Genomic DNA, 23,054 nt, shown 5'->3' with positions numbered 1-23,054 from the left:
ATCTTTCCTGTTCAGTCATCAGCAAAGCTTTTGCTGAGCTCAGTTTGCAGAGCTCATTTTTCCCTTCTGCCTGGCTTGTTGAAGGGATTTTATGAAAGATTTACCCTCAGCCAATTTTAAGCATCTTATTTCAGTGGGTAAAGCTGGCCAGTGCATCTCTGTGGGTAACCACTGCTGCCAGCTGGGAGAGCACAACTCTCATGGGGACCTCTCTGAATGGGGACTGACATGGGACTCCTAAGTGCAGTAGGGTCAGTTACTTTTTACTTTTTGCCTAAAGTCTGACACCTTCACGAAGTCTGGAGATCCTGGACCAGGTTCAGGTCCAGGTGGGTGCTTCGAGGCATTGGAAAGTTTTGTGTTTTATTGAAACTTGGCCCTTGGCTTTCTGATTCAGCACTGAGGGAATACGAGTCCTGATTAAGTATGTGCCCAATTCCTCACGTGGCTGTGTCAGCAAGAGGTGTCACCTTACCCAGATCCATGGCCCTTTATGCTCCTGGAGGTTTCCCTTTCAAAGCCATTAATTCTTAGTCTAAATCAAGCTATCCAATTTAATCTGGAGTAAAATAAGGAGCAATTCTTCATCTGAATTGCTCCCTGCATGTGACTGCAGGGAAAAGCAGCTATAACTAGAAACCGTTGTACACTGACGTAACCTGGATGCAGAGTCAGTGTTTGCCATAGACATTTAATTTCCAGAAAAGGATCCGTGGAAGTCACCATGGAAGACCCTGCTTAAACTTGCTGTTGAGAAAGGGAATGCAAATTCTGAGAGGGGTGCCTCTCCCTGCCTGGTTCTCAGACACCAACCCTACTACTGATGCCAGCCTTTCCTCAGGCAGAACATGCCATGGTGATAGCACTGAGGGCACTACTCCCAAGCAATGAGAGCAGTCAGGAGATTTCAGAAGACCTAGACTCTCTTCTCCCAGATCTGGAGACTGGAAATTATCCCACTGCCCTCTCCACTTCATATGCAGCAGCAGCAGACTGGTGGTGGGGAGGCAATTGGGTTTCAGGTTCAGCTGCAAGCAGTGAGTGTTTTTCTAAGATGAAATAGCTGGTGGACTCCCTTCAGCACCAATGGGATCTGAACGTATGAAGCACACAACTAGACAATGAAAGAAGAGGTGTCTATTATTTACAGCAAGTGCTGCATTGAAACAATGCCATTCTTTTTACAAGCATGTCATAACTTGGAGTATCTGCAACGATGTTACTAATTAGTGCTTTCAAGTCGTGGTTAATAACTCCTTTCTAAATGTGGATGGCAGCAATGCAGCACCCCTTTTTTATGAACTTAACATCTGTGAATAATGCTTTTGAGATTGGCTGCGTGTATGTGATTAGCTCATTGGTTACTGGGCACAGTTTTAAAGAATTACAGTGAATAAATGAACCATTACTTTCCTTCTTTTATTTTTTTTCTTTTTTCATTTCTGATCTTTTTGTGTGATTGCATCTCGATCAGTGTTGAAGTCAGCACTTTTATTTTTCTTCCCTTCAAAGTAATCCTTCTCTTCATTCGGATTCCCACAGTAGACTGTGGGAAGATATCTGCCCTCCCAAAAGAGATGTATGAGAGAAGTCTTTGCCAGAGAGAGCAGCCCAATTATGTTTGTTTATTCATCACTCATGTGGATGAACAATGGAAGTTGTTTCCAATCTCCTCTAAAAATACGACTTTTTCTAGCTAATATTTCACCAACCCCAAACTGCGACCTAATCTGAACTTTTAGGGGCTGAGCAGTAGTAGGGACATGTAAGCAGCAGTAATGTATTTCTCCATTGTTCCAGAAGCAGTGCTAACCAGTAGTACAACTCATGCTTTTGTGAGTAGATAACAAGGCAAAGAAAATGTATGCTTCAGCCTGCCAAGAGGAGTAATCAAGTTAGAGTCCCTGATTTGTGCTGCTTAGGGGATACTATGAGCAACATAAGCAATTTACCCTGAGACATATGGAAGAGAATGCTTCTCAGGGGTTAGTGATGCTAAAAAGGAGCATCAAAAAGTCTCAAAATATCCAAGCAGAGATCAGTCAATGTCAATCCTGGTTTCGGTATTGACATCAAAGAGGAGGAAGATAAGCCACAAGTCTAAAAATATGTTCCTAGAATGCTGCCTTCAAGTTCCTAATTTTATTTAAAAGAAGACGTTGTAATTTAGACAGTGGTGAACTTCTGTTGAGAAGTGTTTAGTGCAGTGAAGTACACAATTGCCGTGGCAGATACTTCATACTAAGAATTCATCCAAGCATGTAACTTCCTATTGTGTTTCTCATAATTTTCTCATTCTTCTGTTTTGCATTTCTTGAATGCAAGTGGAAAAAGACAGGGTCAGATATTCAAGAAAAATAAAGTGCTGCAAGGCTAAGTGACTTGTCAAGGCAATCACCGTGGCATATACTGACCAGTTTGTTCACATTGCATGGATTCACTGTGACCACTGATCTCACAGTGACAGTGGAGGAACAGCACTGAGTTACACAGTGAAGCATATACAGCTCATGTTTTAAGACAGCCAATATTTCCACTTCTTAAATATGATCCCTTTTCAAAGGTATTTGCAGATGTAGCCTTAGAGCTATGTACAAGCTCAGGCTAGATAAGCAGAGCAAGCCAAGCTTCCCTTGCCACTTTTACAGTCCCTTGAGACATAGAGCAAAAGGGGATACAGCTGCTAGGAGCAAAGCAAACTTCTTTGAGGTCACCTGGCATCATGTGGCAGGGGTTGATGAGAACCCCAGGCCCAGAGGGGTGCCCTGTGCTTCAGGTTGGGTCTAACTTAGTTGTTTACAGCAGAGCTGTTCATACCATAAGATGTTGTTTGGATTCCTGATGTAGTCTATGGATACGGGCATTTCTGGAACACAATTCAGCGCCATCCTGGATCCATCTCTCGTGTAGATCAAGCTCCAGAAGAGTTTCCATGTTTTTAGAATTCCATTGACTAGAAAGGGGACTCGAAATATCTAATTCTGCAGTAGCCATCAAGATTGTTGTTCAACAGCAGATGGACTCAGTGATCCTCATGGGTCCCTTCCAACTCAGGGTATTCTCTGATTCTATGATTGTTGACACTGGTAGCTGGTTGAGAAGGATCACACTTTTCACTGCTTGAACTGCCAGCAATTAGCTGCTCATCAAAGGACGTGTAACAAGGCTTGAGGTAAAACTGTCAGCCTCCCTTGCAGTTACCAAAATTATTTTAACAAGAGAGGTCGTCTAGATTAAGGCAGAGTTTACTCTCCAATCAAAGACATTTGACGAGGCTGAAATGTGCAACACTTGTGGCTGTAGAGTGAACTTGCATTAAGGATCTTGAGCCTTTGGCTTTTGGAATGAGAACAGAACTTGATATTAGCAGTCCCTTGAGGTCTCATTTCCATGCAAGTGAATACTCTGTTCTTGTGCTCACTCGCTTATTTCTTTGAATTTTTGAATTTCACCTGTTCTATTTTTTCTATTTTAATACGAACCTTTTTCTTTCCTAGGGGGTTGTTTATCACCATCCATGACAAGGGCCATATTGCAACAATGCTAAACTCTTGGCCTGAGGAAAATATTAAGGTATGTGTCATGTCTTCTTTGGGCTGGGATTTTAGAAGGAGTTGGATGTAAAATGGGATGTTGAATGGAACTCTTTGGGTCTGCCTATTTAAGAAGACAATTAAGAAGTATTCCCGGTCTCAGAAAGTTTCCAGGCTAGTGGCTGAACCTGAGACAATCTGTCATGCATATATGCAATCAAGAACGTCTTTATTAAAGATAGCAGGACCTTGGTCAATAAAAAGAGTATGCATGATAATAAATTAATTCAGAAAGGTGTTAGTGAAGATGTAACATCTGAGTGTTGAAGTATGCTGTGACTCACCTACAACTTGTTAGATGTACCAAAACTCTTTAGGATATCTCTGTAACTGAGTTGCTTGTAGGACTCCTTCCCAACCCCAATGAGTCATGCAGCGTTCAGAACACTGCCAACTGTGCAAGTAGCATTTGATATCCAGCAGCTGAAGAAATTACAGACACCCCACCCAGAAAGTAATCTTTTGAGGTGTTTTTCAGTAAGGCTCAGGGCTGGGCAAGTCCCTGGCACAAAGTATAGTCAACACTTATGACAGGTCATGTCAATCACTTTCTTCCATCACTGTGAAAGTATACATGCCTGAGAGTTTCCATGATTATTGACAGGGCTTCTGTTCTCTATCAGTCTGCTGTTTCTTTCAGGAACAGAGATTGGGAAGCCGTGAAAAGCTTGCAAGCATTTTCCATTTTTAAGGAAAAAAACTAGGGGGCAGATTTAAAATGTTTCCAGAAAACGTAATCCTATTCCTTAGCTTTGGAACCGTGGAGAACAAATGCAAACTAGATGTTTTATCCAGACTCTGTCCAAACATCTCAGTATTTCCATTTGTTTCTGATCACGGTTGTGAGCAGAGCTCATTCTGGGCAACAGGTATGTTTTTGCAGATGGGGAAACTGGCACAGAGAGATTAGACTCTTGTTGAAACATCCTTCTCTGGCACCCAAAACAGACTATAGGAAGAGCAGTGGTCCATGAAGGAGATTCAGACACTCTGCTTTCTGGATTTTCCAGACTATGAAGGTAGTAATCAGTATCTGTTCTGGACTGCAGGGTTCCTTATGTGTTTGTACACACACTTTTGCCACACCTGAACTGGTAGGCATCTACACACCTGAGATTTTGATACACCTGAGCTGTACCTAAGTCGCTGGAGGGACCCAGTAGTTTGAACAGGCTCAGACCACACTGAACACTAATAACACCAAGTCCCTTCAAAAGGCAGTGGTGAAACATCTAGAGGTATTACCCACTTAGAGGTTTAGGGCAACAGCGTTTACTGTGGTGATGGAAAATGTTAAGTTGTGTGCTTTTGTCCTCTGGAAGGGCTGGAAGAGCACTCTGCTGAGTTTAGCAAAGCCTCAGCCAAGCTCTGAAGTATCTGCCCCACCTGGGTTGCTCTGAAGGAACCAAAGTGCCAGAAGCAGAATGAGCAAGAAGTGATTTCAGAGCGCGTTCATTCAGGAGAGTGGGACTTCTGTGTCTCTTCCAGGACTGTTAATGAATCTGTCCATGAGGAAGCACTAGATAAAATGTGGGCAGCCCTTTGTTAGTTTTCTTTCTGGTTCCTTAAGCTTGTACCCTTTTCTGCAGGATGGCTCAGCTAGAGCAGGAGGAATGCAGAGAATTGAACAGGATAGTGTTGTGGTAGGGTGTTACAGCAGCTATGGACTGAAACCGACTTTGATGGTTGGATTAGATGATCTTAATGGGCCTCTCACCGATTCTGTGATCCTATGAAATCACTCAAACTGAGCATAGTACAGAAAATTTCCTTTCCCAGACAGGTGTGCAGGCTGCAAGCTACTTGACCAACCTCACTACCTTCCTTCCCTTTGTCTCTCCTTCCATAAGGTGCTCCCTCAGCACGAACATGAAGCTGGTTTACTCTGGGTGATACAGGCAGCACTGAAAGTGTTCTGTGCTGTATTTTCCGTTCTCCTGCATTTTGCAGTGTTACTTTGGAGATCTTTGGTACACACAGTGTATAGAACATCTAAGACAGAAGAAGTGTTCTCTGTTTCACAAGCATGTAACTGCAGTGTTAATGTTTTTAGGCTTTATCTGCACAGTCAGAATTTTGTCTCTTTTTCATATAATTTGCATCAGTTTCTGGATCAACCTGCAGCAGTGCATGTGCTTGCTGCTTTCCCTATTCCCCATACAGCCCTCAGGTCCCAGTTGCGTCCAGGGTGCGGTGAAGGAGTGAGTGCACACCCAGAAACAGATGGAGCCCACCCAAAAAGAGCCTTTCCCATCACTGACTAACACTTCACATTGACTCAGAAGGAAAAACAAATAGGAAAACATCCTCAAATGGGGTAAATGTGTGAATTGCTGTCGTGATGGTGAATTTCCCATGGCAGGGCTCATTCAGCCTCTGGCCTAATTGGTTTTTGGTCGTTTTAATGGTCTTTTCACTGCATTTTCAATTACTCTATCTCTAACTCCTATTGACAGTGGACTAGCAACAAGACAACAACAAATATTCTGTATGTAGGATTTCAAAATAATCCTTATTACACAGGGGTTGTCACTGTTCCTGTGTGCATTACAACCCTGGAATGTGTCATGCACAGTACCACCCTGAAACGGAGTGGCTTTTTTTGCTTAAGGGCAAAATAGATGTAAAAGGCAGAATAGATGTTTCCTGTGTATTTTTAGTTTATCGTTAGGCTTATTCCTGAAGTGTGTAATGTAAAATTCTGCTCTGTTACAGACATTGGTTTAGGTTGAGGGAGAAAATAGCCTTGGGAGGTGTGCATAGTTTACGTTGAATAAGAGCATGATTGTTCATTGTGCATAACTTAAAGTCCTTCCGTGGCTTCCCCCTTTAATCATCTGAAATATGCAGGGAAAGGACACTGAAAGAAACCAGTATGCATCTTCCTGAAATACAGAAGTGCAGCAAAAGGTTTATTCCATTCCCAAACAAGGAAATGCTTTGCTCTCCCAGAGTTAAACCGACACATCTGTATTATCCCCACCCAAAAATGAAGTCCATCTGTTGAGATGGCAACTAATGCTCCATTCTCCCAGTTCTTATTAAAGCACACACATGTGTCTTCAGTTTAACATTAACTTTGCATATCTTCAAATAAAAAAACTTCTTTGCAGTCTTAGCCTAGAAGTTATAAAGCTTGGTGAAACCTGCTTGGTCCTTTACTTCCTAAGGTCCCAGTGCTGTACAGGATGGGTTGAATAGGTCAGATTTGGACTTCTGATTTGAACCTCATTAAGCATGCTTTTATTCTTATCTTTATTATCTCCTTCTTGTCACAAAGAAGTGGTACAATAATGAAAAAAAGAGAAGATTGTAAATGGCAATCATTCAACCCACACCTGGGTGGCAAAAATATCTGGTGTTAAATATGCAGTGTGGGAGCCCCTCTTGCCCATCCTTGTGTCTACTATCTTGGAGTTAGGCATACCAGAGACAAAGAGACACAGCTATAATGAGTTTTGCATTAGTTTTCTTCTGCTGGCTACTCCACAGCAAGTCTTGAAGAGTGGGTAGGCATGAACTTGTTACTTCCAAGGGGCATTTCATAAGAACAAGCACTTTTGCACAGAAAGTCAAAGCCAGATCTCTTCTGTGCAGCTGCTGGTTATGCAGGCAGGGATGCACAAAGCCATCCCATTGGGTTCTGCCACGTGTAAGCTGAAGTGTTGGCAAGCAGAGCTGCTGCTCTCCCACGCTGAGAGCAGTTACCCATCAGCCATGTTATCTCCAGCCCAAAATGAGCAGCCCTGTAACACTAACAGCTAAGAATCACAGAACCATGAAGGTTGGAAAAGACCTGTAAGAACAACTAGTCCAACCCCAACCCATCCCCACTGTGCCCACTAACCGTGTTCCTCAGTGCCACATCTCCGTGGCTCTTGAATACCTCCAGGGACAGTGACTCCACCATTTCCCTGAGCAGTCTGTGCCAATGCATCACCACTCTTTCTGAGAAGAAATTTTTTTAACATCCATCCTGGACCTCCCCTGGTGTGATTTAAGACTATTACTACTCGTCCTGTAGACCATTACCTTTTGTCATACATATAATGTGTTATGTAGAAGGAACAAATATCCTCTGCACAATACAACTGCAAAATGGCACTGATGTGAAGGCAGCAGTGCTGGTTTTGTTGTTCAAGCCTTGGCTGCTCCTTTCAGTGCTCTCTTTTGGTCCTCCCAGGCTATCGTGGTGACAGACGGAGAGAGGATTCTCGGTTTAGGAGATCTGGGAAGTTATGGTATGGGTATCCCAGTGGGGAAGCTTGCTTTGTACACAGCTTGTGGAGGAGTGCACCCGCAGCAGTGTCTCCCTGTCCTGCTGGATGTTGGCACAGACAACGAGGTAAGACCTAGAGTTTTTCATAAACCTGCCACGGGGGAGGAGGAATTGAGATTAATGCTCAGCTGAAGCCTGTTCCCTAAATGTGGTAGTAAAGTCAGAGACATCCACGATGAGATGATGGCTAGACCAGCACTGCAGGGAAGTGACCAGGTGGCATTCCTGTTTGATGCTCATGAAACTTTTGCTCTTATTGGAAACTGAAGTGAACACTGAGCAGCCTCGTGGTCCCCTGGAGAGAAGAGTGTTGCCGTTTGGAGCTGAAGGATCAGCTCCACCTTTCAGCGTGGTGATGTGAGTTGAAAGATTTCAGACGGGAAGATCTACAATTATTCCTCCTGTGGTAACTGTGAGAAAACAGATACCCCTGTCTGCATGGAGGTGGTGGCATTCCCAAAAACAGGGAATCCCTGCAGGCTGTTTTGGGAATGATTAATGGCAATGTTCTGTCAGGGTGCACACTTGGCTACACGTGATAACCAGACAGGAGGGCTACATCTGTTGGCAGATTTTTTGCTTTATGACTCTGGCTCAGAAAGTGACACATTTTAGCAATGCCAGAACGGACATCAGTGAGGATGTCTTTTTCAAAAGGAATATACTGTCATTATTTGTGGTGGCCAGGCTTTCTCCGCTGATGTAAGTTGTACTTGGGCCTCACCTGACTCAGGAAACCAAACACGTTTCTTGCGAGAAATAGAAATCTGGGGTGTAAAAGCTTTAAACTTGTGTATGAAGTCAGATGGTACCATTATGCTACCATGAGTGCATGATGTTTTCAGAAGTGCTCACTGGAATTTGATCAGAAAGACAGCAAAATCAGTGGCCAGAGATGACATCTAGGTTGAGACTGACAATTAGTTTTTTTATCTCAGTCCCAGGGCTGTTTTATCCCTCTGGCATAGCAATCTGTCACAGACTGGTAGAACATAGGGTGTACCCCATCTCAGCCTGATCCACACACAGTCTTTCCTGAAAACTGGGATCTCTGAGTTTGGACCTTCTGAGGCTTAAGCAGGACTCTCCTCACTTTCTGGCAGTTCCAATCCATAAAGCAGTGCACTTCAGCGTGATTCTTTTATCTCTTCCTTCTCCTCCCTTCTTCTTTTCACACCACTGAGTGCTGCACACTCCGAGCTCCCCTCCAGATGGACACGGGTATAAGTGCCTCCCCACCCATGGGAAGCTTCTGGCCACACATGGCAATCTGTTTCAATCTTAGCACCCACTGAGGGACACTAAAATTCTAAGTGACACCACTGATTTCTTTTAGGCATCTCCAGAAGTCAGCTGGTGTCAGAGAAAGGGACATCCAGAATCACTCTGTCGATCGCTTTCATTCTGCCTAAGACCAAGTTTAGCTTACGTGTCCAGGATCTTCTCTGTGGAAGCAGTTTTCACAGCTGGGATTACAATATAGGAGTTACTGCTTTGCAGCAATATTATCAATGTATTTATTTGCAATAAAAATAATTTATTGATTTCACAGCTTTCTCATAAACCCAGCCTAGCCCAACCCTAACTACGTTCTAGTAACATCCTGCCCCGCAATCAAACTCGTTAATCAGTTTACTTCCTGTAGGCATTCATCCTGTTCTTCTCTGCCTATTGCTATACAGTGAGCCTGGGGCACTTCAGATATAATGAGTAAGTACATCAGACACACTGTGCTTTTAGCAACAGTTTCCAGCTTGTCTTTCTGACAGTCTGTAATACTTCTTATACTCTCAGCAAATCAGTCTTTCTCAGCTTGCTATTGAGGGAAGGCTATACTCCATGAACACCATTGTCCTAAAAGAACAATCAGCAAAACAGTGCAAATGGGTCCTGCTCTGCTTCATGACCCCGAAGAGTTTAAGTATCAAACTCACAGGAAAACCTCTCTCATCTTTCCTTCTAAAGGAAAACATCTGTGGCAGTAAAAGCAGATCTAATTTTAGCCCACCTACCAATATTTGGGGTCCATATGACTGCAGGACAATAAGTTTGCAGTGGCTTGTCCCCTTCTAATATTGATGATTCAGTTCCTGAAATCAGAAGGGAAGTTGGGTTGCTTTGCAAGTGACTTACTGAGCTGCTGGCCCACCTGTGTCCTGCCACTGTTTGCCCTGTGATTTCCCCCAAAATATCTGTCATTTCCACACTGAGCCAGTCCTTTTCAGGAGGCTTGAGGATCCTCATCTACCACCTGGTGGACTGCTCAGGAGGAGCAGCCTGCTTTTATATTCACAACAAGCACTGAAAAATGAATGAATCTGGTATGAAAATCCCACGTGCCTTGACACCTGCAGACAGCTGGAGAGGAGTGCTTGCTAGTTGAGGGGCTTGGGCACACCTCAGCATCTGGTCGCAGGATCTGGTCAGCTCTGGGCTAGCACCCAAAAGCTCCAATTACTCTTGCCAGAAAATCCTTAGAGTTGGAATGGACCTTTAAAGATCATCCAGTCCAACTCCCCTGCGATGAACAGGGAATCCACAGCTAGATCAGGTTGCCCAGAGCCTTGTTGTTCTGGATCAGTCATTGCTTCTGATGACTTTCATTGCTCACACTGCTGTTTATGGCCACAACATCTTTCCCAGTAACCTCCAGTGCAAAGTCAAGTGGTAATGGAACAGTAAATACTCTTCTCACAAGGTCAGCTTTATTCACTCGGAACGAGGTACATCAGCAGGGAGTCTTGGTGGAGCTGCTGGGGGGATACTGAGCCCCATTGCCCACTGCAGTTAAGAAGCATCACACCCCTCCGACTTTATTCCCAGAAAAAAAGCACTCTGTAGCTGAGCTGACTTCGCACAGAAATGCTTTCTACTCACAGAAAGCAACATGAGCATTCACAGGAAAGTGAGTAACGTTTAATTTGACCACAACTGACAAACTTTCTTGGGTAGGCTGGGCAATAAATCTCCACCCAGCCACGGATGAGATGCTGTCAACAGGATTGCTTTGTGTCCTAGGCTCTCCTGAGTGATCCACTCTATATTGGACTGAAACACAAGAGGGTCCGTGGGAAACAATACGACGAGCTGATTGATGAGTTCATGGAGGCAGTTACCAACAAGTAAGTGGTGTTACATACATGGCTCCACTGAGCTGCTTCCATTTAAGAACAAATGTTGCAACTCTTGAAATAAACATTAGCGTAATGGATCGTGCAGGCAAAGAAGGGTCATTTAAATGCAGGTCTCCTGGGTGGCCTACAAATGACTCTTTGTGCTTCAGCACTCTGCGTCCAAATTATTTATGTCTTCAGAGAGCTGAAACGGGACTATTTATAACCATTTCCTGTCCATATAGGCCAGAGGTGTCAAACATATGCCCCGTGGGCTGTATCTGGTCTCCATCATGCATTTATGAGACTCATTCAGCATAGGCAGAATCTAAACTTTGCTTTGCTTCTGTTACAGGAAGTTTCTAGCTCTCACTGTTAACGGAGATCTGCTAATTGGAAATGGCGTGCTGCTGTGTGAGCTGCAGACAGCCTGTCTGTCTCTTAGCAAAAATAGCACCTTCTCTGCTGGCGTGATGAGGCCAGGTTTTGAGCACTGCCTTTCTCATGTTGGGACAGACTGCATGCATGTTTCCATTTCTACTGTCTCACAGGGATATGGGGTTTCTGTGCACCAGGGAGTCGGATGTGGAAGGAGCAGAGCCACTCCTCAGTGCTGTATGTGCACCTCTGGCACTGCACTGATTCCCTCCTGGAAAAAGAGAGAATACATTAAAATCTGCATGACTTTCTGGAGAGGTTGCCATATGGAAGAAAGTGAGAACAGCTCTTTAAGAAGAAAATGATAATAACCAGAAAGCACAAGGCTCCTGAGCAGCTTCTGCCCTTCCTAAAGCTGCAGAGGACACACTGGTCAGGAGTGGCAGAGAGCTGAATCTGTGCCTGATTCATGGGCTGCTGCACGTCTGTGTGTTGTAGATGTGTTGTAGGGTCTTTCATTTACAACCAAAGGAGAAATGTTTGATCTTCCCTCGTTCTGTCTTTCCAGTTGGCTGCGTGTGTGTGTTCCTGCACAAATGCAGGGGAGTGGTGGTACATGTGTCATCAGCACGTGGGTCATCAGGCCTCCCTTGGAGTAGGAGGCAGAATGTCCAGTGTCTAATGACAGCCCTGTCCCATCTAGTGAGAAGCACATCTCCACGTATGATCTGACCGCCCAGCTGGAGTGATGTAGGGCTGATAAACCAAATTTTAGGAGATGAGTGTCTCACGGAGAATTCTGGCATTGTGATGTGGTCACTCCATGCAGCATTTTGCTGCATACTGTGCAGGTGCAGTGCTGCAGCTAGGATGGGAGCATCTCCTTTGCTAGGATGGGAGCATCTCCTTTGCTGCTTAACAGCATGATGTATATGTGTCCCTTATGATGACAGGCCAGTATGTCACCCCTCCCAGCCACACTGCCCACAGCCTGTGCAAAAATGCTTCCCCTCAGCCTGTGATATAGCTGTGAATATAAACACAGCCACGCAGCCCTGTCCGTTGCTTTCACAATGCCTGAGGATGACTGCAGTGGAGAGAATGCTGTGTACTGTACTCCATTTTGTTGCTTGTATTTGATAAGATAGCTTGAGTTAAATGTCAGTTCAATGCAGTGTGGTTTTACATCAGAAACTTCAACATTTTCCAGGGGAATGAATTCTTGGAGGCTCAAAAACTGGTGAAAAGCAATTGAGAAATCACAGGAGACTGTAAAAGTAGGAAACTTGCAGGAGTTGTCAGGGCTGAGTTGTGTTCCTTATTTTTTTTTCCTTATTTCTGTCTTGTTGTTTTTTGCTTTTTTTTTTTTTTCTGTTTCAGTTGTAATCACTAACTGATCCATCAGGGAAACCACACACTTCTTTTGCCCAGGAGGCCACAGGGGTGTTGCAGTGTCATTGCTGGTGATGGAATGATGGAATGAGGACCCAGGTTGTGGTCTCAGCCATCATAAATTCAGATGAGATTTACAGTGGGGATGTTATGTGCTGATTGCACCCACTGCTGTGATGTTGGGGACAGACAGACAGTTTGCCTTTTCTGTGCTTGCTGATGGAGGAGAAGGAAGAGCTGTTATTTTCCTACATTTGTTTTATAAGAGCTAATCTCCACGCTGAAAGGAGAAGACAGCCACAAAACAGCGAGCTCCTCTCTTGTAAGGTGATGTCATGTCTAATCCTTTCATCCAAATACTGGCAATCAAATTCGTGGGGCCTCTGTTTTATTGTAGCCTGCTTCTGTGTGCAAGGAAATGTGAGTATGAACTGCTGTGATCTTCAGTCTGCTCTGACTGCACGTGCAAGTCAGTGATACCACACACAAGTTCAGTTGTTCGGGGATCCAGTTTATCCTTCCTCCTTCTCTTTTGGATTGCCACAAACCTCTTGCAATCTGGAAGTCTCCTTTGCAGCTTGATGTTCACGAAGAAATCCTGACTGTTTCCTGAGGGTGCTTCTTCTCACAGAAACCATCTGTCAGTTCCTTTGCAGGAGTGCCTCCCACACTGCCAAATCACTGCTGGCTCAAGGGACGTTTGTCACTGATGTGGAATGTGTCCGAGCCCACAAGAAAGCCAGGGGATTGAAGATTTACTGTCCTAACAGAATAATAACATTAAGCAGATGTCAAATTTCTAGAGCTGGAGACCCTACAGTAAGCAGAAAGAACTCCTGGTCTCATTACAGCCACTTTATAATGAAACCAGGAGTGTTTTGGAGGCTTCAGAATTAGCACTCACAGTATATTGAAATAAAGTTTGGCTTCTGGGCAATTTTAGAAAGAAAAGCGCTTTCTGAAACACCTGGAAAAATTTCTGCACGGTACCTAAATCTCCATTCATTACTGTTTCACTTAAAATGCAGAAAATGACTGAGCTCTCTAATAACAGCTCCAAACTGTGCATTTTGCCCCACTTGGGAGGCAAGCACATGCAAACTTTGGCCCATTGAGCCTAGAAACAGCGTGGCAATTTGCTGATCTCTCACAACGACTAATGGGCTTCGTAAGAGAATATACACTGCTTCTGTTTTCCAGTTCTCAGTTACCATGGTAAAGGGTAACTCAGACTCATTCTTGAACTGGAGCATTTTTGTAGGATGGAATAGCTGTTCACCCATAGTGTCCAAGGATTACATCAGAGTAAGCCATAGAATTTCTGAGGCCTCCATATATGAGGTTCAGCAATTCCAAGTGCAAGGTCTTGCACCTGGGTCACAGCAACCCCCAGTTCAGTACAGGCTGGGGGATGTAAGGATGGAGCACAGCCCTGCCAAAAAGGCATTGGAGGTACTGATGGGTGGCAGCTGGGCATGAGCCAGCAATGTGCCCTTGCAGCCCAGAAAGCCAACTGTATCCTGGGAGGCACCAAAAGAAGCATGGCCAGCAGGGCAAGGGAGGTGATCCTGCCCCTCTGCTCTGCTGTGAGACCTCACCGGGAGTACTGTGTCCAGATGTGGAGTCCCCAGTACAGGAAAAACATGGAGCTGCTGGAGTGCATCCAGAGGAGGCACACAAAAATGACCCAAGGGATGGGGCACCTCTGCTACAAGGACGGGCTGAGAGAGCTGGGGCTGTTCAGCGTGGAGAAGAGAAAGCTGCAGGGAGACCTGAGAGCAGCCATTCAGTATCTAAAGGGCAGCTGTGAGAAAGAAGGGAACAGACATATTGCAGATTCTGTTGTGACAGGACAAGGGAAAAAGGTTTCCAACTGAAAGAGGGGAGATTTAGATTGGCTATAAGGAAGAAATTTTTTATGGCAGGGGTGGTGAGGCACTGGCACACATTGCCCAGAGAGATGGTGGCTGCCCCATCCCTGGAGACACTCAAGGTCAGGCTGGATGGGGCTCTGAGCACCTGATGGAGCTGTAGGTGTCTCTGTTCCTCGCAGGAGGGTTGGACTGGATGGCCTTTAAGGATCCCTTCCAGCTCAAACAACACTATGATTCTATGACATATGAGCAAGTTAAGGTCTAAATCAGTATTCTGTGGGAGATGCTGCTGTGCTGGGGCATACTCCAGTCACTCCTGCAATCCCATCATACAGGAGCAGGGCAGCTTGATGGCTCCGAGTGGCAGGAGGTGGTGACAGACGTCCTGTCCCCAGTTCCTGGCTCCATTTTGGATGCAGAGCATGTAGGCTGAGGCTGAGAGGCACCATACTCCAGAAGCCTCATTAAGCTGTCTTAACTTCACTCCTGTTTCCTTTCCCATCAGTGCTCATTAACAGGCTGACTGACAAGATTGAAGCTTTCTCTTTTATCAGCCTCTGCCAAGGACAGAAGACATCAGGAGATCGAGCACTCAACATCTCAACATGGGAGAAGAAAGAGTGAAACTAGCTCTCCTGAGATAGTTTTTCCTTGTGTTTGTTTTATACCTGATATTTTTTGTCCGGTCCCTCCCCAGTAGTTTTCTTCACAAACACACTCTCAGGTCACTTGTGCTCTCCAACAGGCAGAGCATTCTCCACAATAGGCCACATCTATTTGAGCAGTTCTCCAGGACTATGCATCACAAAATATTTAGATTTTATTAGTTTGATTTGCTATTCTGACCAGCTATTGAGATGGAGACACGCTGCTATGGGATCCCTGCTGTAACCAACTTTATAACTTTCCTGCAAATCCTTTGGGATAGTGCAGTTATGGGTGTTGGAAAGCCCTCTGGCCCAGGCTGCCTGTGATCTTTTACCTAAGCCAGCTTCACCACAGCTGGCTTAGAAAGATGAAACTGGGGAAGATCTCTTTGGGCTCCATTCTTTGTGGTCTGCCAGACACCATTGCTTCCCAGCTCTCACCCTGTTCCCAAGAAGCCCTGTGCTTCCAGCTGCAGTCTCTTCTTAGACCTGGTGCAAGGACCACAAAGTCACTTTGCATAAAAGCACAGGAGTGGCATGGCAGCCCATAGTGCTGCTCTACAAAGAGTTCATTGGGTTGGTTTTTTTTTTTTGTTGCATTAAGGATTATAATGAAAGTTAACTTTGATTTGTCAAGAGTTTTTTCTTTCCAAGAGCTTAGTGATTGAGCCTGGCATGGCCTTGCTCCATATTCTGCATCCAACAGTAGCTGATAGCAGGCACCCAGGGATACAGCTAAGGGCAGGCATGCATGCAATAGTACATCCTTGGCATACTCCCCAGCTTCCAGTAATCTGAGATTCAGGGATTTCCTGCTATCTTTGTGCTTCAAGGGTCACTTCCGTTGATTTAGCTCTCACTGAATCCACAGCAGGCTCTGCGCCTTGGAGTATGCTGGCTGTCCTTATGCTGGCAGAGAAACCTAGTGAGACTTCTACCTAATGTTAGAAGTATTGCACAGCTTAAGAAGATAGTTCCTGTTGTGTTCATGACGCAGCTGCCTGGAGTGCAATTTCTAAACCCAGGACCTAGAGCTCTAAACATTATATTGGCTGCAGTAGACCTTATTTTGCCAAACTGCCATCTGTTGGCTCATGTTGTAGCATAAAATCAAGCACATTTTTGTCTCGCGGTGATAACTGTTGTAAATGCTTCATCTGCTGTAACAGTCATGGCTTCGTAGTGTGGATCCAGCTTAACGACCTCTTAACATGGTCCAGCTTTCACTGCATTGTGGTTAACCTGGCCGTCCACAGATCTGACTCACGTCCCATTTCATAACAAAATAACAGATAAGTCTGTATTTTCTAATGTATCTCTTCGTCTCTCCTTTTAGAACAATCAGAACTATGTGCTGAGTGATATAATGTGCTGTTAAATCACATCTCAGTATTGACTGAGAGTTTCAGAACAAACTTTTGGTTCGTTCCAAAGGTGTAAAAGGTCAACTTTTACATTAATTCACCAAAATTTTAGTTTTCTGGATGATCTTAGTGGTCTTTCCAACCTTCATGATTCTGTGATTCTGTGATTACTTCCCAAGCATGATTTTCTTTGATGGTGGGCTTTTTTTACAAACAGTTTTAGTTTTCTTGGAAATCAGAACTTTGGTTGCTGGTATATCAAGCAGCAGTAATACAATGTCAAAGACAAAGGCAAAGATACTTTGGGCTCACTTCTGCCTAGTTTTATATAACACTGAGTAACAGTTGCATTGCATCAAAGCAGATGCCTTATGTCATGACTGAGTGAAAGCAATGCTATAAAATAAGTTCAGACAAGGATTGGAACGGCCTTGTGTGTGATTCTTTCCAGAAATGAACTGGAGCTTCATAGAAATAACTTTATATGTATATATATGTATCCATGTTGGACTGTATCCTCTGTTCACAGTGAACAAAAATGCCCTTTTCATACTGTCTGCACAGGTCATCGGGCCACCCTTCAAGTTCTGACCTGAGCAATTCGTTTAAATGTTTCTCAAACTGTAACTGCTGCAGCATCACAATTTTTTTCCTCTGTGACCTCGTGGCTTGTTATGAGGCTGGATGAACTCAAAGTGGTACATACCCATGGGGATGAAGAAACAAGCTTCATAATGAGATTGTTCAGGCAATCTCTTGAATAATGAAGCTAAAAGCAAGGTCTTCAGGAAAACATCTGCCTCCTGCTTCTGGTATTTCTGCTCTTTCGTTCCACACTTTGTGCTCATCCAAGAGAGATATGTGTCATCCACTGTAGGGGATACAGATTTTACTAACAGAATCTTTCGACTGAACGTAGCTCAGAGATTCAGTGTAGCTCTAGGTGGATCGTAGCAGTACCAAAATGGTGCAGTGATAAACAAAAGCATGAATCCTTTATCATGAAAGACTTACGATGATGGTGATGATGATTTTTTTAATGAGGAACAACTGACTAAGTACCTCTTCTTGTTTCCAATTCTAATTAATGTGCCCATAAAACACTTAGTTGTTATAGTATCTATTGTTTTGTCCCCAGTAGGTTTGAATTCCTTCATGTCAAAGAGGCACAGGAATTTGCTGTCCATGCTTCCCCTTTTAAAAAAGATAAGAACTACTCATGCTAAGTGGAATGCTTCCGTTCCAGAAGGACATATATAGGACTGCAGAGATCCCATGGGATCTGCAGGCAGGAACAGATTTGAATCCAAAATCAGGAGGTCAAAAATCAAAACCTTGCTTTTTTGGAGATGGGGAAAAAGAGCTGGGAGATGGAAGAAAGTACATTGGAGAGGGCACTTGTTGTACTCCAGTGTATGTTGTCAGTCTGAAATCCTGATATTGATGCTTTCCTTTCTGATAAAGGGTGATTGAATACCAGTGTCCATGATGTCAAGATAAAGTGATGCCCTAGAGGGGATGAGTCACCGGGAGTCCAGATCAGACTTGGAGAGAGCCAACCTTAACTGGAAGGCATTCAGCCCTGATGTGGCCTGCTACTTTTGGCTTCAGACTCTCCAGGCTTAAACTGGAAGTTAGGAGACAAGTCGCTGTTGTTGGTAGAAGTGTGGAAGAACCTATGAAAGCTGGCAACAAGCTGAACAGTTTGACCTGAGGAGCCTCTTCCTCACAGAGAAGCTCTCGAGACCTTTCTGTAGAACCACTCCAAGCTGTAGCTCCGCATTTGAGGATCCTTAACTGTGCTAAATGATCTTCAGAAATCCCTGTTCAAATATTCATTTTGCAATCGCTTTTTCTGTGAAGAAGCATCCTGTGCATGTGGACAGTGAGCATGTTGTATGTGCACAGATGTGTCCCAAGTGGGGCTGCCTTCAAGATCAGAACTCACAAAGTAAACGGGGCAGAGCTCCTTAGCTGGTTTAATGGAAGCAGACCTCACTAAAATGATCCCTCCATGTAGAAATTATTAATTTGGGTTTCTTAATGGAAAGGGCAATTTTCCCAGTGAAATGCAACGCTTTGACAAAGGTTCATCAGTTTTCATTTTAAAAATGTGTCAGTTGGTGGAGTCTGGCTGGGATACTTCATTCCACCCCAAAGTGTTTCCACGTACCCAGTCAGGGCACCATGTGGATAACCATACATATAAGATACAGCAGGGCAATTTCTTTAGAGATATAGAAAGTAATGACAGGCTTTGAAGGAAACCAAAGCATTGCAGTAGAAAATGTGATAAAAACCTAGGTTTTATGACATATATTTGAAGTTGACAGTTGAATATATGACATATTCCAAACCAGCAGTGGTGATTAGATAACACAGTGAGGGTTATATCTCCTAATTTAGGTGTTTAATAAAGTTAGACATCTAAATTTAAGGTGGTCATTTTAGAATGTATTCACATTGTGGAGAAAGAAACATCTCCAGAATTGTTCTCAGCTTCCACAACTTGCTACTGGATGTGCCTCTTTCACTCCATTGAGAAGTTATCTAGCTGAGCATTACTCAGCCAACTTTTAGCTATGTAAAAGTAGTGAAGGAAATCTGCACTGCTTTTTCTTGGCTGAATTCCAGTGCAAGCAGCAGCTCTCTGACCACGCTTTCACTCTGTAGTAATAACTGTTCTCCATATTATCTCCCAAACGGGATGTTTTATAACATTGGTGTATATTAAAGCAATTCTGACCCCCCAGTCCTAAATTGGCTACGATTTCCTTTTGTATGATACCCAAATATTCCTGGTAGAGTACTCTGAATTCCTGTGGGATGAGGCAGGTCACACAAGCCTTGAGTTGCTGTGCCATGAAGAACAGACAGAAAAACTGACTCACCATGTTGCTGCTTAGGAGGATCACAGAATTGCAGGGGTTGGAAGGGACCTCCAGAAATCATCCAGTCCAACCCCCCTGCCAAAGCAGCTCCCTAGCCCAGGTTGCACAGGTAGGCATCCAGGTGGGTCTTGAATGTCTCCAGAGTGCAGAGTAACTCTCAGTGCAGCCTGTGCCAGTGCTCCATCACTGCACTGTGAAGTTCCCATGCACATTTGTGCAGAACTTCCTATGCTTCAGTCTGTTATGTTATTGCAAACAGCCCCAGCAGTTGTTTTGTTGCTATATTAGTCTCTGAGCTGATCAGGTCATCCTAGAAAGGAGCATTGCCGCCCAAATACTGTTAGGATAAAGCAATGAGAATGAACTGGTTGATTTTGAAGGCAAAGCTCAGTTAACTTCATGTTTAACTTCAGTGACCCAAAGCAGCACAATTTCTTTAAAATCCTCTCAAAACTCACGTAAGATAAGTAGTCCCTGAGGACTTGAATTTGAACATCATCCCTAGGTTTTCATATGTGATTTAACTGGGAGAATTTCATTGAAAGTATCATGTCTCAGGGTCGTGCCATGACCAACTTGTAATTTTTATTAATGAAAACTTGAGATCTCATGTTACAAAACAAGGCTCAGAAATGTGTTTTGTATTTTAAGAACTCAGTGGCAGAGAAAAAGAAAATAATCTTAAAAAAATAGCTCAATGAAAAGTTTCTGCATTCCAGCACAAGTCTCAGCATACCGAGAGGCACAAAGAGAAATATTTATGGGTCACCATGCTTTCCCAGTGCTCTGCTTCATCAAAAAGATGAAAGACGAAATAGAATTCACGGTGCTTTCTCATGCTGCAGACCAGGTACAGGGAGTCGGGAGCAAGTTCTCTACTCGAAAGAAAGTAATATTCAGATTGATATCCTTATCAAAGTGACAGTAGTCAGGGCAACCCACCCACCTCCCCTTAGGTTCTTCAGAGAGCTTGTCATATGCACATTCATGCTGACTGAGGTCACTGATTTTATTCACCAAGTCTGCTGCTATTTTTTTACTTCCTCAGTGTAATAAGACATTAGAGAAGTAGTTCCTCTAGCAACATAAGTTGCTTAAAGATCCGCTAATGCTTTGCTTGTGAGATGGCTGCAGACATTCTATATGGTGTGTCTCCTCCCTGTTACCATCCACTAGAAAACTGGCTTTCTGAGTCCTTTCTGTATTGTTTCTTTGCACAAAATCCTTGGATATTCAAAGTCTTCATTTTGAGTTCCAAGATGTCATGGAGAGAAAGAGACTTGAGAGTCCTCATACATTGCTATTCAGAGCGTCGCCAAGCATTTCAGAAGAAATTTTGCTACTGGTTGACTTTGTAATAGCTTCTAGAATCTGCAGTGAGGAGGCTTAAAGCACATAAACTCTCTGTTGCTCAGATAGTCAGTGTAACTGGTAGTTAGCAGGAGGCTGTGGGCAATTAAAGAGTATCTCATGAAAAGAAATGTAAATTTTTAATATGCACCACTTGATGTTTCTCTGCCCAGGTAACAGCAATAGGACAAGAGGGAATGGCCTTAAGTTGCATCAGGGGAGGTTCAGGTGGGATAGTAGGGAAAATCTTTCAGAGCTGTGAGGCTGTCCAGGGAGGTGGTGGTCGCCGTCCCTGGAGGTGTTCAGGAACCATGGAGATGTGGCACTGAGGAACACGGTTAGTGGGCATGGTGTGGATGGGTTGACAGTTGGACTAGGTGATTTGAGAGGTCTTTTCCAACCTCAGTGATTCTGTGATTTTGAGCTGTGTAACACAATCTGTCATGGGGTGCAGGAAAGAACTTGTCCTGTTCGGAGTCAAAAAACCAATTGGAGCCATTGGGCAGACCCTTTGCAAAATGGCACAAAGCCCAGGATTTTTCCATCTTAACACATGGCAAGCTGGAATTTCCCCATCTTAGTGTCTAGATCCTGCTGATTTACAAAGGGAGAAAGGGTGTAACCGCAAGAGGGACATTGCACAGGGTTCTCTCTTTCTCCTTCCAGCAAGACAAGAAGCTGCTACCTTGCTGGCCAGTATGACTAGTTGTGCTTGTCCACCTGTCCAAAGAAGTTTCACTGCACTCTGACATTGCAGAATGTACCTCCTAAAATAAGAGCACACAATAATCACAGACTCATCTCAAAAGCAATTTTTAACCCCTCTGTGCTGTATCTCTTTCAGAAGAGGGGAGACCACATACTGAGCATAGCAGCCCATCTCTGGTGGTACCCAGGTGCTAGGAAAGCCCCCAGACCTCACAAGAGATAAGTCAAAGTTGGCCTTGGGCACTGTATTTCATGTTAACTGGGAAGAAAAGCACCTGCCCTGGCATGATTGCCCTTCTGGAAGAATTAATTGGAGGTGTTCAGTTTGAATGGGAAGGATGTAAGGTGATGCTGCCTCTGCACTGCTGTCAGTCCCAGAGAGGCTCAGGGCCACAGCAGAGTGCAGGATTGAGAGCCCTTCTGCTGCAGCCCAGGGATCGCTAATTGGTGTGTTGCTCCTTCCCTCTGCTATCCCACTGTTCACAGTGCTTATGTAGGAGCAGAGTATTTATGGCCTGGTTGGATTTCATTAGCAAAGCTTTCATGCAAGTGCTGGAAGTGTGTAGATAAGTGGCAGTCTGAGTATTTCCCAGTTTTTAGAGACTACACACTTGCTCTGCTATTACTGGATAATTATGGCAGGACTGGAATTATTTCTTGCCTTTGGACTGCACAGGTGACTAGCTCTCACTGTGTTCTGGTTTGCAGTGGAGAGAAATGTGTTTCCAAAGCACAAAAACGTGACTATGAAATCACACAACAACGTGCTCAGTTCCATGTTCTCCTACACTACTACTACTAAATATACCAAAAATAAATATAAAAAGTAAATATACCAAAATATAATAAAGGGGGGGCTATATAAGAAAGAAGGAGGCAGACTTAAGCAGTCTGTTGTGGTAAGGGAAAATGGTTTCAAACTGAAAGAGGGAAGATTTAGATTGCATATAAGGAAAAAGTCTTTTTACATTGAGGGTGGAGAGGCACTGCACAAAAAGATGGTGGGTGCCCTGTCCCTGCAGACACCCAAAGTCAGGCTGGATGGAGCACCTGATGGAGCTGCAGATGTCCCTGTTCATTGCAGGGGAGTTGGACTGGATGGCCTTTAAGGGTCTATCCCAACTCAACTGATTCTTATGGTCCTATGATACCACTGAAAATTTGTTATAACAATAGTCCAAAGATGCACATATGTACATATATATGTATAAAGACATATATAGACATATTAAGAAGCCCCTTGTGTCCCTCGAGTGGGCAAATTGTGAATACAACTAACTTGTAGTTAGAGGTTCTGTATTTCTGAGTGCGTGCAAGTTGGAAAGGGTGTGATCCTGTTTGATGTTACTGTGGTCCCTTTCTCTTGCTGTACTTTCATCTCAGCACTTGAATTTCTGCTAGTTGCACTGTCCTCATTAAAGGTATACGTATTAATCTAGGTTGTGGAAATATCTTTTTGCATTTT

The 23,054-nt window shown here is 44.0% G+C and overlaps 1 protein-coding gene across 1 annotated transcript in view; it reads left to right on the top strand.

The window, feature by feature from the left end:
* Positions 1–23,054, top strand: part of ME3 (malic enzyme 3) — a 113,661-nt gene that overhangs the window by 77,344 nt on the left and 13,263 nt on the right. Inside the window, exons 4-6 of the mRNA XM_065729957.1 lie at positions 3,498–3,573; positions 7,777–7,938; positions 10,891–10,994. Of these exons, the coding sequence (XP_065586029.1) occupies positions 3,498–3,573; positions 7,777–7,938; positions 10,891–10,994 (342 nt within the window). The remainder of the gene's footprint in view (positions 1–3,497; positions 3,574–7,776; positions 7,939–10,890; positions 10,995–23,054) is intronic.

The sequence above is a fragment of the Cyrtonyx montezumae genome, unplaced genomic scaffold, assembly GCF_038088225.1.
Source record: "Cyrtonyx montezumae isolate F1298 unplaced genomic scaffold, pur_monq_1.0 scaffold_12, whole genome shotgun sequence".
Classification (NCBI taxonomy): domain Eukaryota; kingdom Metazoa; phylum Chordata; class Aves; order Galliformes; family Odontophoridae; genus Cyrtonyx; species Cyrtonyx montezumae.
Note: the sequence above shows the minus strand (reverse complement) of the source record. Positions and strands in the feature narration are given on the sequence as shown.